General features: G+C 41.1%; 3 protein-coding genes across 4 annotated transcripts in view; 1 reads left to right on the forward strand and 2 right to left on the reverse strand.

Annotated features, from left to right (window-relative positions):
- Nucleotides 1-17724, reverse strand: bcat2 (branched chain amino-acid transaminase 2, mitochondrial). Of its 2 annotated transcripts, none has more exons than XM_049562296.1 (11): nt 17291-17724; nt 15496-15567; nt 14850-15050; nt 14540-14650; nt 11438-11557; nt 11086-11249; nt 4561-4703; nt 4341-4426; nt 3799-3939; nt 3422-3496; nt 1-1565 (listed from the first exon to the last, which is right to left on the reverse strand). In XM_049562296.1, exons 1-11 carry the CDS (start codon nt 17306-17308, stop codon nt 1524-1526), a joined length of 1173 nt encoding a protein of 390 aa, XP_049418253.1. In that variant the 5' UTR covers nt 17309-17724; the 3' UTR covers nt 1-1523. The 2 variants fall into 2 exon arrangements, with proteins under 2 accessions (XP_049418253.1, XP_049418254.1); XM_049562297.1 differs by having other exon boundaries at nt 14850-15262.
- Nucleotides 14992-23344, forward strand: part of kcna7 (potassium voltage-gated channel, shaker-related subfamily, member 7) — a 25132-nt gene continuing 16779 nt past the window's right edge. Inside the window, exon 1 of the mRNA XM_049562295.1 lies at nt 14992-15131. The gene's annotated coding sequence lies outside the window, so the exon portion shown is untranslated. The remainder of the gene's footprint in view (nt 15132-23344) is intronic.
- hsd17b14 (hydroxysteroid (17-beta) dehydrogenase 14) overlaps nt 17875-23344 on the reverse strand; it is a 57854-nt gene continuing 52384 nt past the window's right edge. Inside the window, exons 12-18 of the mRNA XM_049562292.1 lie at nt 22780-22877; nt 22301-22367; nt 22107-22198; nt 20431-20535; nt 20278-20345; nt 19334-19430; nt 17875-18282 (exon numbers count right to left, since the gene is read on the reverse strand). Coding sequence (XP_049418249.1) covers nt 18136-18282; nt 19334-19430; nt 20278-20345; nt 20431-20535; nt 22107-22198; nt 22301-22367; nt 22780-22877 — 674 coding nt within the window. The 3' untranslated portion in view covers nt 17875-18135. The remainder of the gene's footprint in view (nt 18283-19333; nt 19431-20277; nt 20346-20430; nt 20536-22106; nt 22199-22300; nt 22368-22779; nt 22878-23344) is intronic.

Genomic DNA, 23344 nt, shown 5'->3' on the forward strand with positions numbered 1-23344 from the left:
AGACTGGACTCAGATCAGGTTTATTGTAAAAACATTACAGCTGAGTAAACGTAACAGCACAATTAAAAAAAAAAAAAAAAAAGAAAAAACTAAAAATAACTAAAAGCTGACAAAGAATCCAGCTACATCCCCTAGTGCAGACACTGGAAAACAAACAACAACAGCAGCTGAAGATCCACAGAACAACAAGCTAACAGACTGAGGTCAGGCACTTAGACGGAAGAGAGGAACAGGTGGATATAGTATGTGTGTAAAAAATAACAATACATTCAAAAGTGAGGAAAACCAGAGAGGGAAGGACACAAGGCCCAGACTACAGCACAGTACTTTGGAAGACGGTCGGCCTAATTTCACATCAAGACGAGGGAAAATATGAATTTAAAAACCCCTAAGAGAACAACACTATTTGTTGCCATAGTGATTACACACAAACGAGTCACTGCCAGCATGTAACAGTCCTTCTCTTCTACAGCGGATCGTCCTATCATTTGACCTTCTTAATCTCAAGCTTTCGTTTTTTAGTGCAGTCTTCACAAGCAAAACCAATGACACATAAAACCCGCTCCTGTTCCCTCCCTTACAAAGCTGAGTCACACTCAAGATACAAACCTGACATTGAACAAGGTCAGTGCAAACTGTGGTGTCAAAGTGACGTGGCCCCATAAAAACTAACAGCAATACTCTCTTAGATCATTATGTACACAACGGAAACAAAACTCTATCCTATGTTGCATTCACAGGTATTGATCACATGTAACAGTTAAAAGGTTTTTGGATAAAACACCACAAGTTGTTGCAAGTAGTACAGGTTATTGTTGATAGAACTTTTTTCCTGTTGTGAAATACATTTTTTTATTTTTTTTTTTTTTTACATCTGTTGATGACAAACAACACGTCCACATTGTGCTGCCAGTAACTTTCCTAAACATCAACTATATATAGCTGCATTAATATTGCAAATATTTCACCTCCTATGATTGAAACATGTCAGTTTGTGCCTTTTTGGTTAATGCCAAAATGCAGTGTTAGTAAAAATTAATATTTGTGCTATTAACTATAAGCAGTGTCCTCTCAAGGAAGTAATCCAAGTGAATACGAGGACAAGCACTTGAATGGAGTGTATCCTTTTTGCAAGTCGACCCAATTAGATTTGAATGTGCTCGTGCTAATACATCACCAGCAGCCACATTTCATCATCTGGCTGCTTGTAGTTTTTTTTTATGTTTTTCCTGCTTTGCATACCTCATCGTTAAGGGTCATGTCAAGTCAAAATGTTGCATATCGTTGTTAATATTGCTTTCCAAAGCGAGACATTCGCACCACAAACCATATTCCTATGAGAGTCCACGCAGAGAGAAACCTGTTAAAGTTGCCTGAGAAGGCTGACAGAGAGGCGTCCGTCTCCTCCGTTGGTAAGTAAGCAGGAGTGCATTAGTGGGTTGAGAGTTTGGGGGGGGGCTGCTTGTCCAAACTGGAATCACAGGACTAACTGTTGATACAACTGGCATGTGCAATAAGGCCGTTTAAACGACCAGTGGTGCCCATTCGCTTGCTTTGCGTCCATACTGGGTGAAGAGAGGAGAGAAGAGAGGAAAGAAAAAAAAAATGAATAAGTCCAAAATGTTTTATTTGTTGCTTTGAAATGTAAAATTTAAAGCTGCACTATGAGAAGTTTTAAAGTAAAGATAGACCTGCTATAAAAGTTCAATCAGGAGCTAAAGCTGCAACAACTGGCGTTCTGTTGTTTGATAAGTCGAAAACTGATGCTATTTGTTTTTTAACAGGAAATAAATCTGCAACTATTTTGATGGTCAATATCGTTTCAGTCATTTATGAAACAAAAATAGTGAAAAAAACAACAACTCATTTTTAGGAATCTGTATCAAGAACTAGTAGTGAATTGGTACTAGTTCCTGACTGGTCAATACCAAAATAAAAAAAAGATCCAAACAGTGCCACTGTCAGTAACATTAATCCATTCTAACATAGCAGTGATGATGACAATGACGAAGCTGCTGGCGTCAGGCAATTACGTTTGATGTAGCGTCACTGCGGTTTTACATTTTGTGCTCTACGGTCATGGCTGACAAGGACAGATGTTTTAAATGACGGCTCACTTCACTAACTTTAATGAAAATGCAGTTAAATGCAGTATATGAAAAGGTATTGCGTGTAAAGAAGGTAACACCAGCCAACTCATGACACACAAATACAGCATTTAAGTCTAAAGCAGATGAGCGTGTTTGACTGCTTTAGCAAAATGGCTGCTACACCCATGTCCTCAGTGCAGCCTCCAGGCAGCAATGCTGATGGGATTTTCCAAACTAAATATGCGAGTGTCTCAACCTCATCAAGTCAAGGTCACACACATTATCATTATTTTAAAAAGTCTGTTGTTTTAACTGAGGACACAGTTAGCATCATTTTGAAGCACTTCTAATTTATGTTCCTAAATGATCTGATGCATTCGTAAATCCAATCTGAAGCGCCACACTAAAGTTAGATATGAATTATCAAATGGTTTAGTAAAATCAGTCGCACTCAGCTGCTTCATCTGTGCCCAGATTATGCTCTGCCACTCTGATTGTGGTGCTCTGAATAACCGAATGGTACATTCCAACAGCGCTCCGAATGTACAAATGGTTCACTTTGTGCCACGGTGCGCTTGGAGTGACTATTTATGAACCAGCGTGAGCTGTCCTGACAACCAGAGATAACTAATTTTGTATTGCTTATGGTTGTTAATATTTACAACTATAGGGAGATGACCACAGCTTAACTCTGCTATAATAACTGTTGAATCGAATCATATCATATCTTTATTTTTTACAACAAACTATGGAGAGTAGAATCAACAGGAGTGTCAATAAGAATAAGTTTGGATATGCAGTATGAATATCAGTATTAATAAAATCCTAATGATACCTTCTAGTTGCACTTTCTCCAGTGTGAGGAGTTGCTGCTTTACTCTGTTTTATATAAGTTGTAAACTGAATAATAATATGAGGTTTTGGACTTTTGGTAAAATGCAACAAAATATCTTAAAGTATGATAAGGCTTTTTTCACTATTTTTTTTTTCTTCATATTTCATATTGTAAACAAAAATTCAAAACAATTATCTGCATTTTTTGAAAACAGTCATTTGTGCAGCCTTGATTTAGTTACTGAATGTTAAACTGAACATCATTATATGTCCTATACAGCAGTGAGAAAGTTGGTTTTTCTCCTGTCACATGTCTTTTTTGTTTCTTTTTTTCTAATATAAAAATGTCTTAATCTCCAGCCAGGTTAAAACTGAATGCATATATTTTTGGATATCTCTCCTACAGTTCCCTGTTGCTGCCACTTGGAGGCGCCAACATTCATATTTTCCTGCAGCAGCTTAAAGAAGCCATGACATCGTGTATGAAGTGCACTTACCTGAATATCAGTAAGCTCTTTGTAGAACCTCTTTGCCAGGTCCGGACCGTTCTCCATAGTCGGGATCTGGTACGTCTGAAAGAGAGAGAGCAGTCAACACTGACTTTACAGTTTTGTTGTTACAATTACCCAAACAGATTTACAATCAGTGTGCTTACATGCATTTAAATTAGCGGATTACAGTCTGCCTCTTCAGTAAGCTCATTTATTACACATCATTTCAAATGAGGATGGGAGTAAACACACTCAATGAGTCCAACAGCCACATGAGAAAATAATAAGCATAGAGTGGGATTTTAGTAAAAGACGATACAGAATAGCATCATCAAATCTGGCAAGAGGACACGACTAGGACACAACAGAAGTTGAACTCGTACCTTTCCTCTGTAGAGGAGGCTGCCGACAGGACACACGACGCAGGCTGTCCCCGCTCCAAACACCTCCTGGATCCTCCCAGCATCCAGAGCCCCCAGCAGCTCCTTCATACCCATTGTGCGCTCCGTTACCTTGAACTCACCCTGAAAGACACACAGGAAGTAATGAACATCAAGTTTAATGATCTATTGCAGACATTTCAGACCGTTTAGGCTTGTGACTCCTTAAAATAAAGAAATATCTGTCTGTGACCGTCATCACAAGTAGTTAGCAGTTCAACCAAAAAGTGTTTTTCCCCTTAGCTTTATTTTAATAATTTTGAGAGGTATTTTGAGAGGAACTTTTTGGAAATGCCTCTTTGCAAATCTGACTCACACTTTAGTTACATTTTTGGAAACTTAAAGGAGCACAGTGAGATAAATTTTGCGGACAATTTGTTGAATATGAACTTGCCCATGTAATTAATGATACTGTGTGCTAATAAAACATCTGTGTTAAGGTGTAAGTGATGGTTTGTGTTTGGTCTCCTCTCTGGTGGTCTTACCCAGCCTCTGGCCAGGTCCAGCAGAGACTGCCTGGTGACTCCTGGGAGGATGATGCCATCCAGAGGAGGGGTACACAACTCTTTCTCTGCGTGCGCACACACACACACACAGAGAGTTTTATCTTTGTTAAAATTACAACAAAACAACAGCAGTAAATGGAAAACCCCAGCAACAACCTGTATTTCTGTGTCTCATGAAACAAGACAGAAAAGGTCTGACCTCCTTTCTCATTGGTCCAGTAGATGAAGAGGTTCATGGTGCCGACCTCGGTGATCTCCTCCTGCTCTCCATACAGCCACAGGACCTGCTGACAGCCACGCTTCACCGCCTCGTTCTGCACTGCTATCGTAGGACCGTAGTTGCTGTAAAGAAAGAGAGCTAAAATTAACCAAAGACAGGCATAGACTGTGTCAAGAGAGCAGCTGGGAGAGAGGGACAGAGGATAAATACTGTAGATGTCAGCTTACAGGAGCCATGTCAGTGTTTGCTTTGATTATCTGAAGTTTTCCTAAATACTATTTTCTATTTTTCCTATATTTTCCAGTATGTACTTACTGAATCACTAAGCCTGTGATACACCTAGCAGCACTTTGGTTGACAATTTAGTGTTTCAAGCATACTAAAAAGGAAACAGGTTTTTTTTTCTGCCTCCTGACACCAAACCAGCACCCACAGACAGGTGTTTGTGATGAGAAGAAAGAATCCTGGAACAACAGAGGGCATTTCAGTTGGTTACTCTTATCTCAAGAGGTAAAAAAACTTCCTGAAACAAATAAAAAAGGAGCCTCCAATTTCAACAGCTGCGTCACAGTTGTTGCCTTGTTAAGATGCTCTAGCTAACGTGTTGTCATTAAAAAAATGTAAATAATATATATATATATAGTTTGCCATTTCATTCTAAAGTGTCATACAACCCCAATTCCAATAAAGTTGGGATGCTGTGTACAACGTAAATAACAACAGAATGCAATAATGTGCAAATCCTTTTTGACATGTATTCAATTGAATAGTTGATGTTGATAAACTCAATTGTTTTTTGTAAATATACACCTATTCTGAATTTGATGCCTGCAACAAGACTGGGGAAGTTGTGGAATACACAAAAAACGCCCACAGGTGAACAGGTTGATTGTTAACAGAACCAAGTATCATTACTGGGTATGAAAGGGACATCCTTAAAAGGCTCAGCTGTTCATGAGCAAGGATGGTCACTTAGTGAAAAACTGTGTGGGCAAATAGTCCAACAGTTTAGGAACATTTTTCAATGCACAATTGACATTTAGTGATTTCACCATCTACAATCCATAATTTCATCAAAAGCTTCAGAGAATCTGGAGGGATCTCTGCACACAAGGGGTACAGCTGAAAACCAACATTAAATAGCCATTGCCTTTGACCCCTTGGGCAACACTGCTATAAAAACTAATATGATTGTATGAAGTATATTAGTACATGGGCTCTGGAACACTTGACAGGACAGGACAGGAAACCATCGTCAGTAAACATAGTTTATCGCTGCATCTACAAATGCAAGTTAAGACTCCACCATGCAGAGTGAAAGCCATATATCAACAACATCCAGAGACGCCGCCAACTTCTGTGGGCCTGAGCTCATCTGAGATGGACTGACACAAAGTGGAAAAGTGTGCTGTGGTCTGACGAGTCCACATTTCAAACTGTTTCTGGAAATCATGGACATTGTGTCCTGCAGGATATAGAGGGAAAGGACCATGCGGACTGTTACGAGTGCAAAGTCCAAGTTCAGCATCTGTGATGGTCTGGGACTGTGTTAGTGCCCATGGCATCATGGGTAACTCTCACATCAGTGAAGGCACCGTGAATGCTGAAGGTATATACAGGTTTTGGAGCAACATATGCTGCCATCCAGACAAAAACCTCTTCAGGGACATCCCTGCTTATTCCAGCCAGACAATGCCAAGCCACATTCTGCTCGTGCAACAACAGTGTGGCGCAGTATGAAGCACACAGATTATGGAAATAATCATAAAGCAACCCTTACCTTTCTAGAAATTTTACACTTTTCTTTGTTTAGGTTAAAATGCTATTAATACGCTGGTGGCACACTAAAATGTAAGTGAATTCCACCAGAGATGAAAACTCATCATTATAACATTCTCATATGGTTCTAAGAAAACTCCGACCAATCATTGCATTTGGACCGAATGCAATGATTGGTCGGAGTTTTACTGACGTTACTGACGTAACCGCTCGCGTAACCACCCCCCACACCCTCCACACCCTCCACCCCTGAGTCTGAGACAACAAACAGGTTAGTAACAGGGATGCTTGTGGATATAAACTAGTGACAGGAACCCTTGTGGATATAAACTTTTCTCCGTAACAAAAGCAAACAAATGCGGACCACCACTTCCACCTCCAGCCGCTCCAACAGGGAAATCAGTTGGCAAAAGAAAGAAACGATGCAACAAGAAGTAAATTCATCAGTGCAATACAGTCGCAAGTTTCTAACAGACATTAGAAACTGCTGCAGTGATCTAACGCTACAACCAAGAGAGCTCAGGATGTGTAGCAAGCTTGGCCTGCTACGTCGAGCTAGCCCTGAGATGACCGTGGTTTCGCCTGGAGCTGTCCCGACGGGGAGACGCCAGCAGCGCTGTGACAGGACGCGGGAGCGGGGGAAGCGCGGAGGGGTTAGCTAGGCTAAGAGCTAATCCCATCAAACCAGCTGTTCCCAGTGTCCTTCTGGCGAATGTCCGCTCACTGGACAGTGACTGTGAAATGTCGACCCTTTTCATCTTACCATCGCACTATATGTTCTTTCTTATATGTTGCACAAATATGTTTTGTTTCTGTTTGCTTGGGGTATGCAAAATGTCATTTCGTTTTTGTGCTGGTTCAGTTCAGTTCATAACATTATGACAACACAGCATCCAGTTGCTAATGGCTAACGTTAGCCTACTGTAGCGTAGCCTCTGAAACATAAACGTTATCTTCCTTGTCCGTTTTCACTTACTAGTAACGTTAACGCTACTATCTAACGTTAGCAATGTAACCTTATTCTAAAACTCATCAGTCATCACTGACTCCAGTTGAGTTTTAAAACTCCGGGGGGTTGCGTTTGACTGTCTTGGTTGTAACATTACACTCGCTCTCCTCTTCCGTGTATCTAAAGTTACCTTGCCAACGGCTACGTCTATAATGAGGACGTAATGGAGGGAGGTGGAGTTGCAAGAGGAGGAGGATGGGACTTTGGAGGGAGGCGGGAGTTGTGGATGTTCATTCATTCATTCATTCATTCATTCATTCATCTTCTAACCGCTTCATCCTCTTGAGGGTTGCGGGGGGGCTGGAGCCTATCCCAGCTGACATCGGGCGAGAGGCAGGGTACACCCTGGACAGGTCGCCAGACTATCGCAGGGCTGACACAGAGACAAACAACCATTCACACTCACATTCACACCTACGGACAATTTAGAGTTATCAATTAACCTAGTCCCCAATCTGCATGTCTTTGGACTGTGGGAGGAAGCCGGAGTGCCCGGAGAGAACCCACGCTGACACGGGGAGAACATGCAAACTCCACACAGAAGGGCTCCCACGTCCGGGATCGAACCGGCAACCTTCTTGCTGTGTGTGGATGTTCAAATTTTTTCTAAGTGCTGTGTGAAATGCAAGAAAGGTAAGAGTTGCTTTAATGGGGGAAAAAAGCAATGTTGGAAAAAACAAAAAACAGGTCACTTCATACAGTTTTGTGTGAACCATTCACACACACACATGCAATAAACATGATAACATTACATACAGAGCGACGACCCTTATATATCTCTGTCTGCACAGCAGTCCTGTGACTGCTGCAGCTAAATCCGTCTCGATAGTTGAAGTGAGAGCAGATTTTGTTGGTTTAGCGAGTCGAGTGGCTGTTCGGTGGTGTTATGTAATCACAGTGGAGCTGAGCAGGCCTGTGATTAGAGGCTGTATGGAGATTACAGGAGCACTGATGGTATCTGCAGAGTGTAAACTGGAGGGACATGCATTTGAATAACACACTCAGACAGAAAGAGTCTCCTGCTGTTAAATAGTTGCAGTGTTGCCCTCTGTTAAGTTCACAAGGTTTTTTATTGTTATTTTGCACTTGTTTAACCTCATTTGTTTCATTTATTTTTGGTAAAACACAGCTCAAGCTACCTTTGTCACAGCAGATTTTTTAGCAAGAGAAGCAGAGGTATGTAAATAATGTCGGCTCTGTTCCATTAATCCACCTCTGTTTGACAAGCCAAACTGGTCATATCAACCTCTAGATGACATTTGACTTGTTATACGCAGCTGTAACTGGTGAGATTAATAACCTGTACTTTTCCTGCTCTGATGAGACCAAACATCTGTTTGAAGAAGGTCTATTTTTCCACCGTCTCTCTCTTTGCCTGGCACAGTTTGGTCCTAACATCAGCCAGCTCTGTAGCAGGCTACTCTACGCTTCATGAGCAAAGCGGAAAATCCAAATAGTTGTACTCTGTCCAGAGCTACTGCTGAATAAAAACACAGCCGAGATGCAAAGCAATTCAGAGACTTCACCCAGTCATGGCAGTGTTATAAAGCAGCTGTGGTACTTTAGATCTGTGCAGATGTCGTCATTATGATGACTTACTTATGTAAAAACAAAAATTTAAATATCAGTTTTGCCTGTTTTCAGCTCTTCTCAAATTTCAAAGTACACTGAAATCACAGTCTACCAGCTTTCCTTAAATTCAAAGTTATAAATAAATGACCCCTCTGAGAATTTCATGACATTGGATCTCCTGCAAGAATCATTCATACCAACAGACTCACTCTAAATAGAAGTGATTTAAGAGAACTTGCGACTTTCACCAGTTTTCTCCTATTATGCAATTTTCACAAGGTCGGAACAGAAGTCACGAGACCTGTTGTACGAGCCAGGCACAGATAATCTGCATGTCACCACAGGAGGAAAACAAGTGATGACTTAGATAATAACTTCTTTATCAATGAATCTGCATTTTAAAAGGAAAGTGTAAAACTTTATGTGGGTTGGTGTCAGGTGGAACATCCTCGGTTGCAGCCAACAGTGTAACATCACTGTACAAGCTACAGTGTGTAAATCTGGGGATCACAGTGGTTTAGCAAGATGTTTTTTTCACACGCTGTTCTTCTTCTTCTTTTTTTTTTTTTTTGGTCACAGTACAGCTCTGCTTTGATGAAACATCATTAGCAGCTGTATAAACATCTTCTTGGATAAAGAGAGAGTAATCCTTATCTGAACTGTGCTTGTTTTGGTATCATCATGTCACTATTTTATATGCACTTCCAAATATTCTGCATTTTTATCCCTTTTAAATTCAAGTGCCTGTTACTTTGTTGGCAGTCTATCTGCTTTATATGAAACAGTGTCTTTTGCTTTCATCTCATTTGTCTATATAGACGCGGTTATTTCCTTTACTTACATTTTACCTGCTTATGAGCTCATTTCTCTCATGCACATTTTATCCTTTTATATATGAAACAGTATTTTTATTTTGCACTTGCATCTCCATCTGTTCATGTAGAGGCTCTGTGCTTTTCGATCTGGAAAGCACTTTCTGCTTATCATCTTTTGGTCTTGATGTATCTGGGCTTGGTTGAGATGGGATTTGTATATTTAATATCTAAGACTGTTGTTTATTTTTCTGTATTAATGGGTGTAAATTAGTTTGGAATAGTTGTTGACAATGTGACATAAATAGTGAGAAGTGAGAAGAAGGGGGTAGGATTACCTATGTGGACACTTCTTCCGACTACTTTTCGAGCATGTGTACTGATGTTTTTTTGTTTTTGTTTTGCTCAAATAAAATTATTCATTCTTTACTTCTTTTTCAGTTCTCCCCTTTCTGATCACCGATGTTAGGTTTGCACTCAATTATCTTTTCTCTAGATATTTTTATGTATTATAATTATTTATTCATTTTTGTAGTTCAATTGGGCGGGGAATGCCGAAAAATTTCACACCTTCATTTGGTTCGGTTCACTTTCACACTGCACATTTTAAAGCGGACCAAACCACCTGGACAACGTCACGCAGTTATAACAACTGCTCATTTGGGGCCGGTATTGCCCGAAACAACCACTGACCAGGAAGAAAAAAAGCATGACCCAAAATCTTACCATCTACCTAATATGCACTGCGCTCTATGTCACTTCCCCTCTTTGGTTCATTTCCTCTCTTTGGTTCACTGGATAGTCCGTTTGCATTTCCCATTGTAAGCGAACTGCACCAGGGTTCACTTGCAAGTAAATCGTTCAAGTGGACCAGGGCTCACTCGTTTGGTCCGCACCAGAGTTCGATTGAGCTTTCACACCACTCCAAACAAACCGAACTATCCGTGGAAGTGGACCAGGGTTCATTTAAAGCAGACCAGATAGCGTCAGTGTGAATGCGTACTTGGATTTTTTTTTTTTTTTATTATTATGTACTTTATTTCCTTTTTCCTCTCCATTTTTAGTGACCGTCACCAGCTGGAGATGCAGCTTAATTGCCATGTTTGCTACTTTCTGACAGCAGGATTTAAAGCTCTGCAGTGGGAAATTATTCTTTATGGTAAACTGTGTGAAGCTGCAAATACATTGTCCTTTTGGGACCAGTAAATTTGTCTGAACTGAACTGACTATACTTATTTTTGTGCATGAAACTTGTCCACAAACAGAGTAGAAATAGATGCCATCATATAGCAATTTAGGGATGGTTTAAATATACCAAGATAACAAACTCACCCTCCCATTTTATAGGCGCCGACACCTCCTTGCCAGGCCCTAACAAATGAAGGATCTGCCAGCAGAGAAACAGGGTTAAAGGACCCTGTGGCGAAGTAAGGTCCCACTGGGCCGATGATGACAAAGATCATAGCTTGTCCTGCCCGAGACACGCCAAGAGACGGCTGGAGGCATGGTGAGGAAGAGGAGAAGACAGGTAATTAGGAACAGGAAGTCAGTCGGTGCGACAGTAATGAAAGCATGCAGGATTGTCTTCCAACCACATTTAACACGAGCTCATTTAATTACTTTAGATGAGATGGGAACCTGCACAGGTGACCAAAAACCCTTGTGTTACACTACAGTAGCTCACCTCAGTTCCTATGAAGGTGGGTCTGATGTACAGGCTGGCATCCTGGGAGAAGGGAACCCAGTCCTGATCGATCTCCACCAGCTTCTTGATGCACTCCAGCAGTTCACCTTTATCAAACAGCTACAGAGAAAAAAAAGACAACGTGTTAACAGTCAAATAATTGCTCTTTTTCACCAAATAAATATCCACACACACCAAAGACTGATCTGAAATGATTAATACAATTGTAGAGTAATCAAATTCATTCCAACAAGAGGATTATTTGCCAGATTACAAATAAAAAGTATTTCAACACTGTACCCATTTTCATGTCAGCACTCTCTTAAAGCATTACCTGGTCTGGTATGACTAATGTTTGCAAATTTAAGATACATGTTGCTATATGCCTGACAATGGTGAGACACTTTCTTGACTTCATTATCTCTCTTCACTTGTGCAACAGTATGTTCTAGCATGGAAAGCACAGCATCAGGCTCCACCACCTCGATGAAGGCAGGAAAGTCGCTTGGTGAAAAGAGCGCCATGTGTCGGAGAAAAGTTGTGCAACGCGTTTTAACTTTGACAGGCTTAACAGTAAAGATCACGCCGGTTTGCACCTCGCTGTGTGTGGATCTCAAGGTAAGAAACTGCAGCATGTCACAGACTAACATTTTAATGGCTTTAAAACAAAAATAAAGCAAGCTCATTTGGTAACATCTATAAAACTACATTTGTCATTACATGCATCTACTTGTGTTTACATGAGAATCAATCATTTACAACACATGTTCATTCATTAACCGTAAAATATTTTTCCTCTGTATAACACACAAGACCATGTAGTACAGACACATCCTGTGACACGGTGTCCTGAACACCTGGTGAAGTATTAACTCTAGCATCAGGGTGGTGTTGTTCTGGGTGGCTAGCTAAAACTGGGCATGCTGCCAAGGTGTTACCTAACAATGCAGAGGGTTAATAGTTTCAGAGCGTCAGTCTGTAATGTAACCTGCCCCACCCTGCAAACTTAAACAGCCTTATTCCTATACGTGGCGCAAATTGGCACACAGCACAGCGCAACTGTCATTGCTAGTTTCACACCTATGCAGTTGTCATTTTCATGGCCAGCTTAAGTAGATGTACTTGCGTCTATCTTTGTGCCCATGGGCATGTGGGTCTTAAAATAAGGTGTGGTCGTGTGCATTGTTAGCGCATTGCTATGGGGCAGCAGAGCGACTGCACCATCAAGCAACAAAAACCTGGTGAGTGTCTGAATGGTGGAAGATTTTCCTGCTATTTTAAAGGTGTATGACTCAGATAGTAAGATGCGCCTACATAGGCAGGTTCACAACACGTGTTCACTCTGCTTGTTATACACACACAGGGACACAAAAATGCGTTGTGGACGGGTGAAATAAAACATCATTAATGAGAAAATTATAAACTGGATTCTCTAAAATGTCAACAAAGCAAAAAGCAGAGCTGCCAAGCTGCTGTCTGACTCCCCATTACATGAGACACTGCGCATTTACGCACAAGGAGCAACTTAACTTCACTGATTATTTCTGAAGCTCAATGTTAAGCTGTTTCCTCTGTCAAGTTCATAAACTGAGCATAGTGTTAGTCCAGGCAGGACATGATGTCAAGCTCAGCTCACATCCAAGCTACATCGGTTGATCTCAAACAGCCCAATCAACTGATGGAGCAGCTGATTGATAGATGGGTGTCACCTGATAGATCACACGATTCCTTTCTATGCAACCAATTGGCGAATCTCATTCAGGGCACCCTATTCAACTTGCTCTGGCCTGCCTACTGTTGCTGCTTCCTCTGCAAGACACTTTGTAACCCACCTCTCTGTCTCAGGCTTTCCTCATTTGCACGTGGAAGTGCAGACAGGTGTGCTCTCTCTGCCTTATCTCTTTCAACGTAGGCGTGTGGAAGAGGCTTTCTGCATAGGCCCGAGGAAAGGCAGGGGGCCCAGAACAGAGCCATACTGCCAAATATAATACAAATGGAAATAAAGTTTTGTTTGACAAAAGTGTTCCTGACTGAACTACAGTTTCTAGTTTTGCTGCTTAAGTGTCCCATGATATTTGCTGCAGTGACATTACTGCTCTTACTGCATTATTCTCAGCAGAAAACCATTCACTTCTCCATGTGCTGAATCTGCCATGTAAAGAGCAGTGAGCCACTTGCAGGCACATCAAGGGAATGGGAGATAACACCCTTGATTGGCTGAATTCATGTTACGCCCAAAACACATCTATGATTAATTAAGGGAACAAATATAATCCCTTTGCCCCTTGCGCCAGACTTTGCGTCCAGATTCTGTGCCGTTTAACTAGCAAAAGTAGAGCTGGACACACTCTAAATGCACTTGCACTATGCACTTTGGACCATGTGCTACAGATCATTTTAAATGGGCCCAAGAATCTAAAAAAATTGTGAGGCACATCCAGACCAACTGTGGCAAAACTCAGAGGGGCTGTGTTGGTGTGGGCATGTTGCTGTAGGCTACAGAAGTCCAGTTTGAAGGCTTAGTTTTACACATCAAACAGGATTGTACAACTTTGCTAAGTAAATGAATGCAGTGCTACAAGGCCCTGTTATGTGCACCTCCATGCGGTTGCGGTGCATTTTGGTCGTTCACGTTGCACTGCTCTACAGTAGAGCAAGGAGCAAAGCATGATGTCTTTTCCACCAGTGATATTGTTGGTGTCCACACATTCCTTTTAGTCTGGCTTTGTTGGTTTTAGTAGGCGTGTAGACCAGAAACAACTTTGCACTGTTGGGAGCGTTCTGCTTCAGGTACCAGCGAGGTAATAAAATTAGATCCAGATTGTCCAGTTTGAGTAACACATTAACAAGTTAAAAGATTTATGAGACACCACAATACTGCACAATGGTCTGAACATTGCCTCCGTATCACATGATGCTCTAAATGCTGCCTCTGAGATTTTTCCATTCTTTAGTCAAGAGCTAGTTAAAAAAACCAGTCAAGCATGAGACACCAAATTTTGGCATCAATCCAGACACAGAGTACCAGCCAACATGAAAGACCTGACACTGCCAAGAATCCTCACTGAGGGTTTCTGAGGACAAGGCTGGTTGCAAACTCACAGGAAGGCAGCTTCTGTCAGCGCTCCGATGCATCCTCTCCATGTTCAGCATGGGTCTGAAGAGGCGGATGTGGTTGTCGACTCCACGGAACGCCTTCATGCCTTCAAACAGCTGACGGGAAGACAGGCAGAAACACATAACACTTTATCTCTGGTTTCTGTGTATCAGACTTTTAATCTACAGCTGATACCATGGAGCAAACCTGCAAAGAAAGTGTCTTTGCCTATTTGATTCATTCATTTATTGGCATTCTCCCATTTCCTTGCTTCACCAAGTGAAAATATCACAGTTAACACAGCCCTCTCCTCACCTCTATGGAGTAGTGCAGGGCAGAGCTGGCAGGGTGCAGCGACAGGTTCTGGAAAGGTTTGATCTGTGGAACCTCCCAGCCGCCTTTCTCCGACCAGTTGATGGTCAACATGTGGTCGGAGAACTGTTTGCCGAACACCAAAGTGGAGGGGTCGGGCTTCGGCTTGCATGCTGGGTTGCGTTCGACGACGAGATCTGTCGCCTGAGGTGGAGACGGACAAGCGAGCCGGAGACAGTGGAGAGAAAAAGAAGCAAGACAGGACAAAAGCAGAGCGGCCAACAAGTACAGTGATTGCTTTTAAATTGATGTTATTTACAGAGCATGCTTTAAACGGACATTTAGTTGAGCATTATAAAGAATCAGTTGATAAGCTGACTTGGAGAATTAGATGCAATTAATTAAGTTCAATTAAACTGAATTAAATGAATACAGTAGGCAAACAGTGAGGGAAAGGCAGAAAGGGAAAAGAAACTTTAACTTCAGGCAAGTTGATGACACAAATTTCTCTTTTGAAGAGTGGCACTTTCTTTCTTCCTTACTGATCAATAAATACCGAGTGCTCTGACATGTACAGGCACGCTGGATGGAGACAACACAGACAGGCCTCAGGTGGTGAGAAACAAAATATTTTTTTTTTTTTCATTACCTTAAATGAGCTGGCGAACCGCAGTGAGCCAAAAGAGAAGGGGAGGGCCTGAACAAGTCGTCCATGGAGTGCCTGCAAATCAAACACGACAAAACTCTTTGCTGTCAGTATTCAGTACTAGTAATCACATGTGTAAAGGTTTTAGCAGAAAACTTGCTGCCATGCTGTAAGAGATCTATCTTCTTTCCCGGTGACAGAAAGTCACCTAGCTTTGGGAAAACACAGGGACACCATGTCTGACATTGTGCATTTGTGGGTGTGTGAGTCAGCACCAATCATTTTGTCTGCAAGTCATAATATGCTGCTAGTGCCACATGCCTGTTTGGAGACAGCTGCTGCCAAGAGCTGCATTTAGAATCAGGCACATGTACAGGCTACTCTGCAAAAAGAGGAAAGTAAAGAAAGAAACTGTTTGCATGGATCCTATGTGGGAATGTGGGAAAACAATAGTCGTTCTAATAGCCCAAATTCTAAAGAAGCCATCAGCAATGACGACTTGCTGTTGAATTGTCTACTAGGATAGGCACCAGATATACCAACCAACAAATAAAGCAGGTACAGCAAGTTCATGCAACTTGTTGTAGTGGCTCCCTAGTTCGTAGGTAAATTCTCCTCTCTTCCTGACAGTCCTGAGGTTAGGCAGTGAGTGATATCATATCCACTTTTCTCTAATTTCTCTATGGCTGCATTGTCCTGGCAGTTAAAAGCTTGTAAAACAGGCCTTGCATTTGGTAATCCCATGATTAATCCTATCCGCTGCAAAGGTGGTCTTTCACAGTTGTTTAACATTCCCAATTTGGTGCCAAGTTTGACTACTTGTCATGCAGTGGTCTGTAGAAAAGCACAATTGATGCTTTAGCAATTCTTGTAAAAAGTTGCCCTTGTGTGCATTTTTGGTCAATGGATGATGCAAGTCCTGTCTTTATTGCGTCTTCGAGTTTGTGTGATTATATTTTTGCAGTGACGTAGGTAACATGCACGTGAAGCATGAAATTTGATCTGTCTTTGGTAATATGGACCCACAGTCTGGAGTTACAGTAAACCAGAATTAGCAAATGCTAGTTAGCACTTGTTCTTAGCCTTAAAACAAACTTTGAGCCAGCAGCAAAATAAGTAGCTTGTGTAAGCAAGTTGTAAGCATGAGTTAAGAACATACACATATACACTTCACACTTTTCTGTAGATATGCATTGTAAGCCACCCAAAGACGTGAAAGCTGTCGTTAAGTCTCACGCCAAACCCTGTTTACAAATTTGGCAATTCAATGAAACCGGCTTATGGCGTCGCTTATAAACTACATATAAACCGACTAATGACTACTGCAGCATCAGAGGGGTGTATTATTCAATTCGGCTTACTTATAATCTAGCTGGCTTGCCTACCACCCTCCACCACACCATGGGAGGTGGAAAGCTATGTAACGTTTGGTAACTTTTTTATTTCATATATCGAGGTCTAACTTGTTGACTGGATGTATGCCGAATTCATTATCACACCCTGAATATTCAAAAGAGGCAATAAGTCATGTTTGACGAGGCTTTAATTCTTGCTGATACACAAGGCAAGTTAAATGTCCATATTTTGGCATCGAGTTTGGTCTAATGACCTTTCCACGCCGCATTGTTTTGCCACCCTGGGTGCTGGCGGGACAGACACATAACAGACTATGTTAGGGATCTGTTATCTGTCCTCGGCTGTTATCTGCCGAAATATTGCTACTTAAGGTGAAACATTTACCAGACAGTCAACATAAACAGACAATAACCGGCACACAGACATTGGTCACTGAACTCACCGTTCGGAGGGCTGCCATCTCCGCTACGTAACCACGATAAACGAGATTATCTGCTCGTGTGGAAACAACTCAACTCAAAGTCAACTTGAGTTCCGCTTTGAAATACGACCCGCTGTTTGGCTGAGGTGAAGCCTGAAACCTCTCGGACATAAAACGCCCTTCGTGATATTATATCTTTAATGGAATAACTTGACCCAGCTATTAAATAAAACCTTTTAAACGCGTTTGTGTTTTTTTCTGTTTGCTCTTTGTTAATACTTCACAATCACCCGGACTGTTCCACAAGAAGACACAAGTATATCAGGAGGGGAAAAGCCACAAAATCAATTTAATTATAGTCTTGTAATTATAATTCATCCAGGAAGTCAATGGGGGCGTGACAGACGCGTAACATCTGATTGGCGGACACCGGCTTAAAAAACGAGGTTATTCGGGGTCAAAGAGGTGGATGCTGATTGGTCAAACGGTGGGGAGTGGTGCAGGTCTTGTTACACAGTTGGCCAGGATGCCAACATTTCAAACTCACTGATCTCGTCAAGGCAATTTGATCAAGTAAATGAATGACATGTCACTTTTTACATCCATTAAGAGTTTAATTTTTATTTTTATTTCACTTTGATATGTTTATTGTGTGCACAAAACACCAAGGCAAACTTCATGTGAGTGAAAATCCCTTTTTCTGATTTATCTTAGTAATGTTACCAGCACACTTGAACACACAAGGTCATTAAAAATTATCGTATCCAAAAACTTGAACGATATCATATATATAATCTGTATTAAACAATTCAGTATGTTAAATCAGCTGTTACAGGACCACAAGGACAGTATGGAGATCAGGACAGTCAGGATGGGATCTGACTCTTGATGCCGTAGTTGAGCTCAGCTCCTCCGCTGAACAGCAGATCGATCCCGGTGCAGAAAGTAGCATCAGCGGCGAGATACAAGGCAGCCAGTCCACACTCTTCCTCAGTCCCAAAACGACCAAGCAACTATTTGACGAGACAACGTGTCATTTGTCATTGTTGCTGACAGCAGCACATAATTGTGGTTGCACCAGGTAACTTCCTTCTGTTTATTTGTGTGTTTTATGCTCCTGTATCTGTTCCACAGTTGCTTCTGCACTGTGTTGTTGCACAGTAAAAACCAGCTCATTGACTCTGGATTATTTGCCACAATAAAAAAGTATTTAAAAATGGCTATGGGGACCCTTTAATGTTCTGTTGCCTCCAGGAATTGGCAAGTTCCTAAAAGCATTTTTACATAAGACTCCATGCAAAAAAAACCTGTAGACTCACTGATTTTACCTCAGTCAACTCATAGCTGAGAAATATACAAACTTCCTTCATTATCATTATCTGAATACCTGACAAAACTTGAGAAAAGCAAGTGTATTAAATAAGGGTCTCCACTGACACTGTAGTAAATTCCTTAAAATAGAAAAGAAGAGCAATATTTCAAGAAACAAACACAGAAACTGCTGAGTCTTTTTAGCACCACACTCTGGTGTCTCCTCTTCATTGTGTCACCCTGTTTGTTTCAAATACCTTCTCTCTGACTGGGATGAAAAGAAAGCCTTAATTTGCATAACAATAAATCAGCATGTTGTAGAAAGTCTTTCTGGTTAGACCTGGGACTGGGGGAACTAACGTTTACAACCCAACAGAGCGACTATGGCAGTTTAGATGATGAACAAAACAATGTTGCATGAACTGTAGGCTGTCTTGTAATGATTTATAATGAAACACAGAGACTTAAGTGTGTTTTTACAAAAATTTTAGTGGTGCTTGTTCAGTTGCTGCATCAGCTCAGCAGAAACCAATGGTTAATCTGCAAGTGAAAGGGACTAGAGAGTGGGGGGTAGGGCGTTTTTTCTAATATTATTGTGCTGCATTTTCTAAATTTATTTTCAAAAGATTAAGATTTAAAATTTTGTCAGGATTAAACTTGTATTATTAGATTTACAGCCACACCAACTATGTCTTTCTTTTTCACTCTCTATCGCTCCGTGTAGGAACCCTTGGTTCCACTGTGAGAACTTACCTGAAATTGTTCTCCCGTCTTAATCGCTGCTGCAGCATCTGGTGTCTGTTGTGCTAATTCTTCCCACAGAGGTGTCAGCACATTACCTGGAGAGAGGCTGCGATAAACAGCAGACAGTGTTGCTACATCATATTATAATACACAAGACAGAGTATTGTTAGATTTGTAGTCAGTTACTTTATGAAACTTAGTAGTTACTCCAGAAATAGACAAAGGGAATTGTTGGGTAGAGCTCTCTTACAGGTCTATTGTGTAGTGGATTTAGTGACATCTAGTGGCTGTTATTGCATATTGCAACCAACTGAAAATGAGCCAAGTGTGAAGGAGAACTTCCAATGCGAAACCATTAATGGCCCTATCTAGAGTCAGTGTTTAATTTGTCTGTTCTGGGCCACTGTAGAAACAGTATGGCCACCTCCATATGTAGATATAAATGGCTCATTCTGAGATAATGAAAACACAATGAATCGTATTTTACACATTTTTTTTATTTTTATAGATTTTACACTTAAGAAGATATACTTATTACGTTATGTTATGTTATGTCATTGTAGAAGACATTAAACTAGTTGCTCCTGACTTTCTTTGGATTGTGACCCCTTGTGTAAAAAAAAAGTGTCTAGTTGGGCCCTTTGTCACAAATAAACTCTCTTGGGATCTAATGGACTAAACTAACTGTATATAAAGTAGTTAAAAATAGCTCCACCTAGAGCAGCTACAACAATCTCATAATGCCATATATAATACACACGTCACAACAGACATTTTACCATTTTTACCATTACTTTTGACACATTTGGCTGATAATACTTCTGTGCTTTAACTTAAGATTGCTATTGTATGGCTTTTGCTTATAATGGCGTATTTCTACATTGCTGTATTTACACTTTCCTTAAGAAGTCCTAGAAAACCGTTAATCTGAGTCACAGTGCAATTTGGCTCACCAGTTCACTCTCACATTGTAGCGACTCTCATCCACAGCCATCGCCTTTGTCATGGAGATTATTGCCCCCTTGTGGAAAGAAAATAACATTACAGCACTCTGCTCTCTCTTCAGCTGAGATTTATGAAATAATGACACTCAGTAATGAACTCACCTTGGTGGCAACATACGGTGCAGCATGTTTCTGACCGATGGTTGCCACCAGACTGGAAATATTTATGATGTTTCCCTGACGCTGTCGTAGGTATGGCAATGCATACTGGAGAGAGAGTGAGACCTAAATATGACTTCAGAGATCCTGCATACATACATACAGTGTGTGTCTGTAGGTGTGTGAGTCAGTTGAAGCAAAGAAATGTCACAATAATAATGCTATGTATGTACAGTAAAAATAACTCTCTAAAAGCAACTGATAACTTAAAGGTACACCATGCAGGATTTTCCTATAAACACTGTATAGACTCATACAGAAGTAATCCCTCTCAATCATCATTTATGACCCACTAGAAGTGTGTGGTGGTCTATTTATCTGCAGAGACTCTGCCCTCTGCCTGTATATTCTTATTTTCTTCCTGTGTTGCCGTGTTGGGGACGTGCCTGGGCACAGCACACAGGGGATATCGGGACTTTATAAAAAGGTGGCGACCACATGCCAGAATGTCAGCAGCATGGCTTGAAGAGGAAGCTGTGAAAATCGCGGACACAGCAACGCAAAAATACAAATATAGTGAGGTGAAACACCAAGTGGACAAAGCTCATGGTAAAACGAGTGTAAATCTGAGGTTGGCTTTCAATTTCTCTGGTGAACACTGAAGGAGAGCGACTTGGAGTCGGCCTGTTTTCTGTCGGACAGAAAGGTGCCAGTGGTTAGCATAGTATTGGTTAGCATGGTATTGGTTTTCCACTACAACAAATGTCATGTTACTACAATAGCAGCTTACAAGGAAGGAGGGGCCAAGTTTGAAGTAACCCATAATTTCTGCATAGTGTACCTTTAATTGTGGAAATAAATCGCTACTAAATACTTTGTATTGGAACTCTGGTAATGAATTTAAAGCACTTAAGTATTTGACAAAAAATGTAATTTATCTAAATCCATGAGGGATGAATTCCCATCTTTAAAAGTGCCGCCTCATATCAGGTTTGCAATTTCAAGAACATAACAAATTCAGATCGCAAATTGAAGTGTGTGAGGTTTTCAGTCACAAAACTGGGGCACGTCCAAACAAAAAACGATGCACGTGCACTATTTTCTATGGCTTCTGGGTTGAACGATATGTTTCCTCAAAACGTGTGCAACGGGCTTTGAGGTAGGCTAAGTTTTTTCTCGTTTGGTTGGTGTGTCAGATGTGTACCCCAATCGGCAGCAACGTATATATAAACACTGCCATATTAAAAGACAGTGCACTTGCATACCCAACAGGGTGTTCAATGAACCACCATTTAAATTAATGTTTTGTTATGTTTTATTGCGGCTGAACGCACCCTTGGTTTCCGATAGGACATTAGTCTTACCAGTACCATTCAGGCTCCACTGATTATCCCTGATGCCCAAATGTTCAAGTTTTGAATTTTAATCATCAATTTTATTTTGCCTTCAATTAATTTTTTAGATCTAAAAAGGACAAACTAAATGTAGCCTAAGCAATAAAAAATACACATCTTTGTTCAGCACTGGACACTTTATCTTTGAATCTAAATTTGTTAAAAATAACTAAATAAATGACACCACTTAAAACTATGTTAAATAATGAGAGAAGGCATTCAGTAGTGATTAAAGTTACAATGATCTGTCATTTGAAGAAGTTTTAAACAAGTTGGAAACATTACTTTAGAAGCCAAGAAGTAGCTGACGAGGTTCAGATTCAGCAGATCCCTGAACTCCTCTGCTGTGGTGTCATCAGTGGGTTTATGAGGCGGGTCTGAAGACAGGGCGAGAGAAAAGGAGATAAATTAAGGACAAAAGCATCCTCATGACTTCATCATAACACCTGCTGGAGGGACGAAGGAAATGTGAGACTCACGCCACCCTGCGTTGTTGACCAGGCAGTCAATGTGTCCATAATGCTCCACTGTGACTGCGATCAACCTCTGTGAGGAGACAATCACACAATTTGCCTTTGGATAAGAAACCAGCTTCTAACAAAACACGTGTGCTTCACCCAGTAGAGCAAAAAGAAGCTCAGGCAAACACAGAACTGGTTGTAGTCAACCAAATGGCAAGTTTTACAAATTCAAGAATGAAGGCAAGCCAGTTTTAGCAGGTGAGAATTAGGGAAAAAAACTTTGACTATCTGGGGAGAATAAATCTTTAGCTTTAACTGGACATTTGGATCTTTGAATCTTTTGGTCTTGAGATAAATCAGCTGATAAACAGAACACACACACACACACACACACACACACACACACACAGGTCTTGTGATCATCTGTTCGCTTCATAAGTGAACTATAAATCTATGTACACCATAACCAGAACAATAACACTAAAGTTGCACATTACCTTGATGTCATCCTCTTTGGAGACGTCGCATGTGACAAATTTGCATGAGCCTGGCCCTGCTTTGTTTAACTCCGCCTCCAGAGCCTCACCCACTGCACCTGTGATACAGGTGTGACCATGGTGGAATGTTTATTCACATTTAAGGTTTAAATGGCTCTCAATAAAATTTATGTACACACGACACGACACACCCGCTGAGGATAAAACTCTGGTTATTGGCAGCTCTATTCTGAGAAACGTGAAGTTAGCAACACCAGCGGCCATAGTCAAATGTATCCCTGGGGCCAGAGCGGGCGACATTGAATCAAATTTAAAGCTGCTGGCTAACGTAGATTCAGTAAGATTGTTATTCACGTCGGCGGCAATGACACCCGGTTACGCCAATCGGAGGTCACTAAAATTAATATTGCTTCGGTGTGTGAATACGCAAAAACGATGTCGGACTCCGTAGTTTTCTCTGGACCCCTCCCAAATCTGACCAGTGATGACATGTTTAGCTGCATGTCATCATTTAACCGCTGGCTGTCCAGGTGGTGTCCAGCAAACGATGTGGGTTTTGTTAATA

The sequence above is a fragment of the Epinephelus fuscoguttatus genome, linkage group LG19 (assembly GCF_011397635.1).
Source record: "Epinephelus fuscoguttatus linkage group LG19, E.fuscoguttatus.final_Chr_v1".
Classification (NCBI taxonomy): Eukaryota; Metazoa; Chordata; class Actinopteri; order Perciformes; family Serranidae; genus Epinephelus; species Epinephelus fuscoguttatus.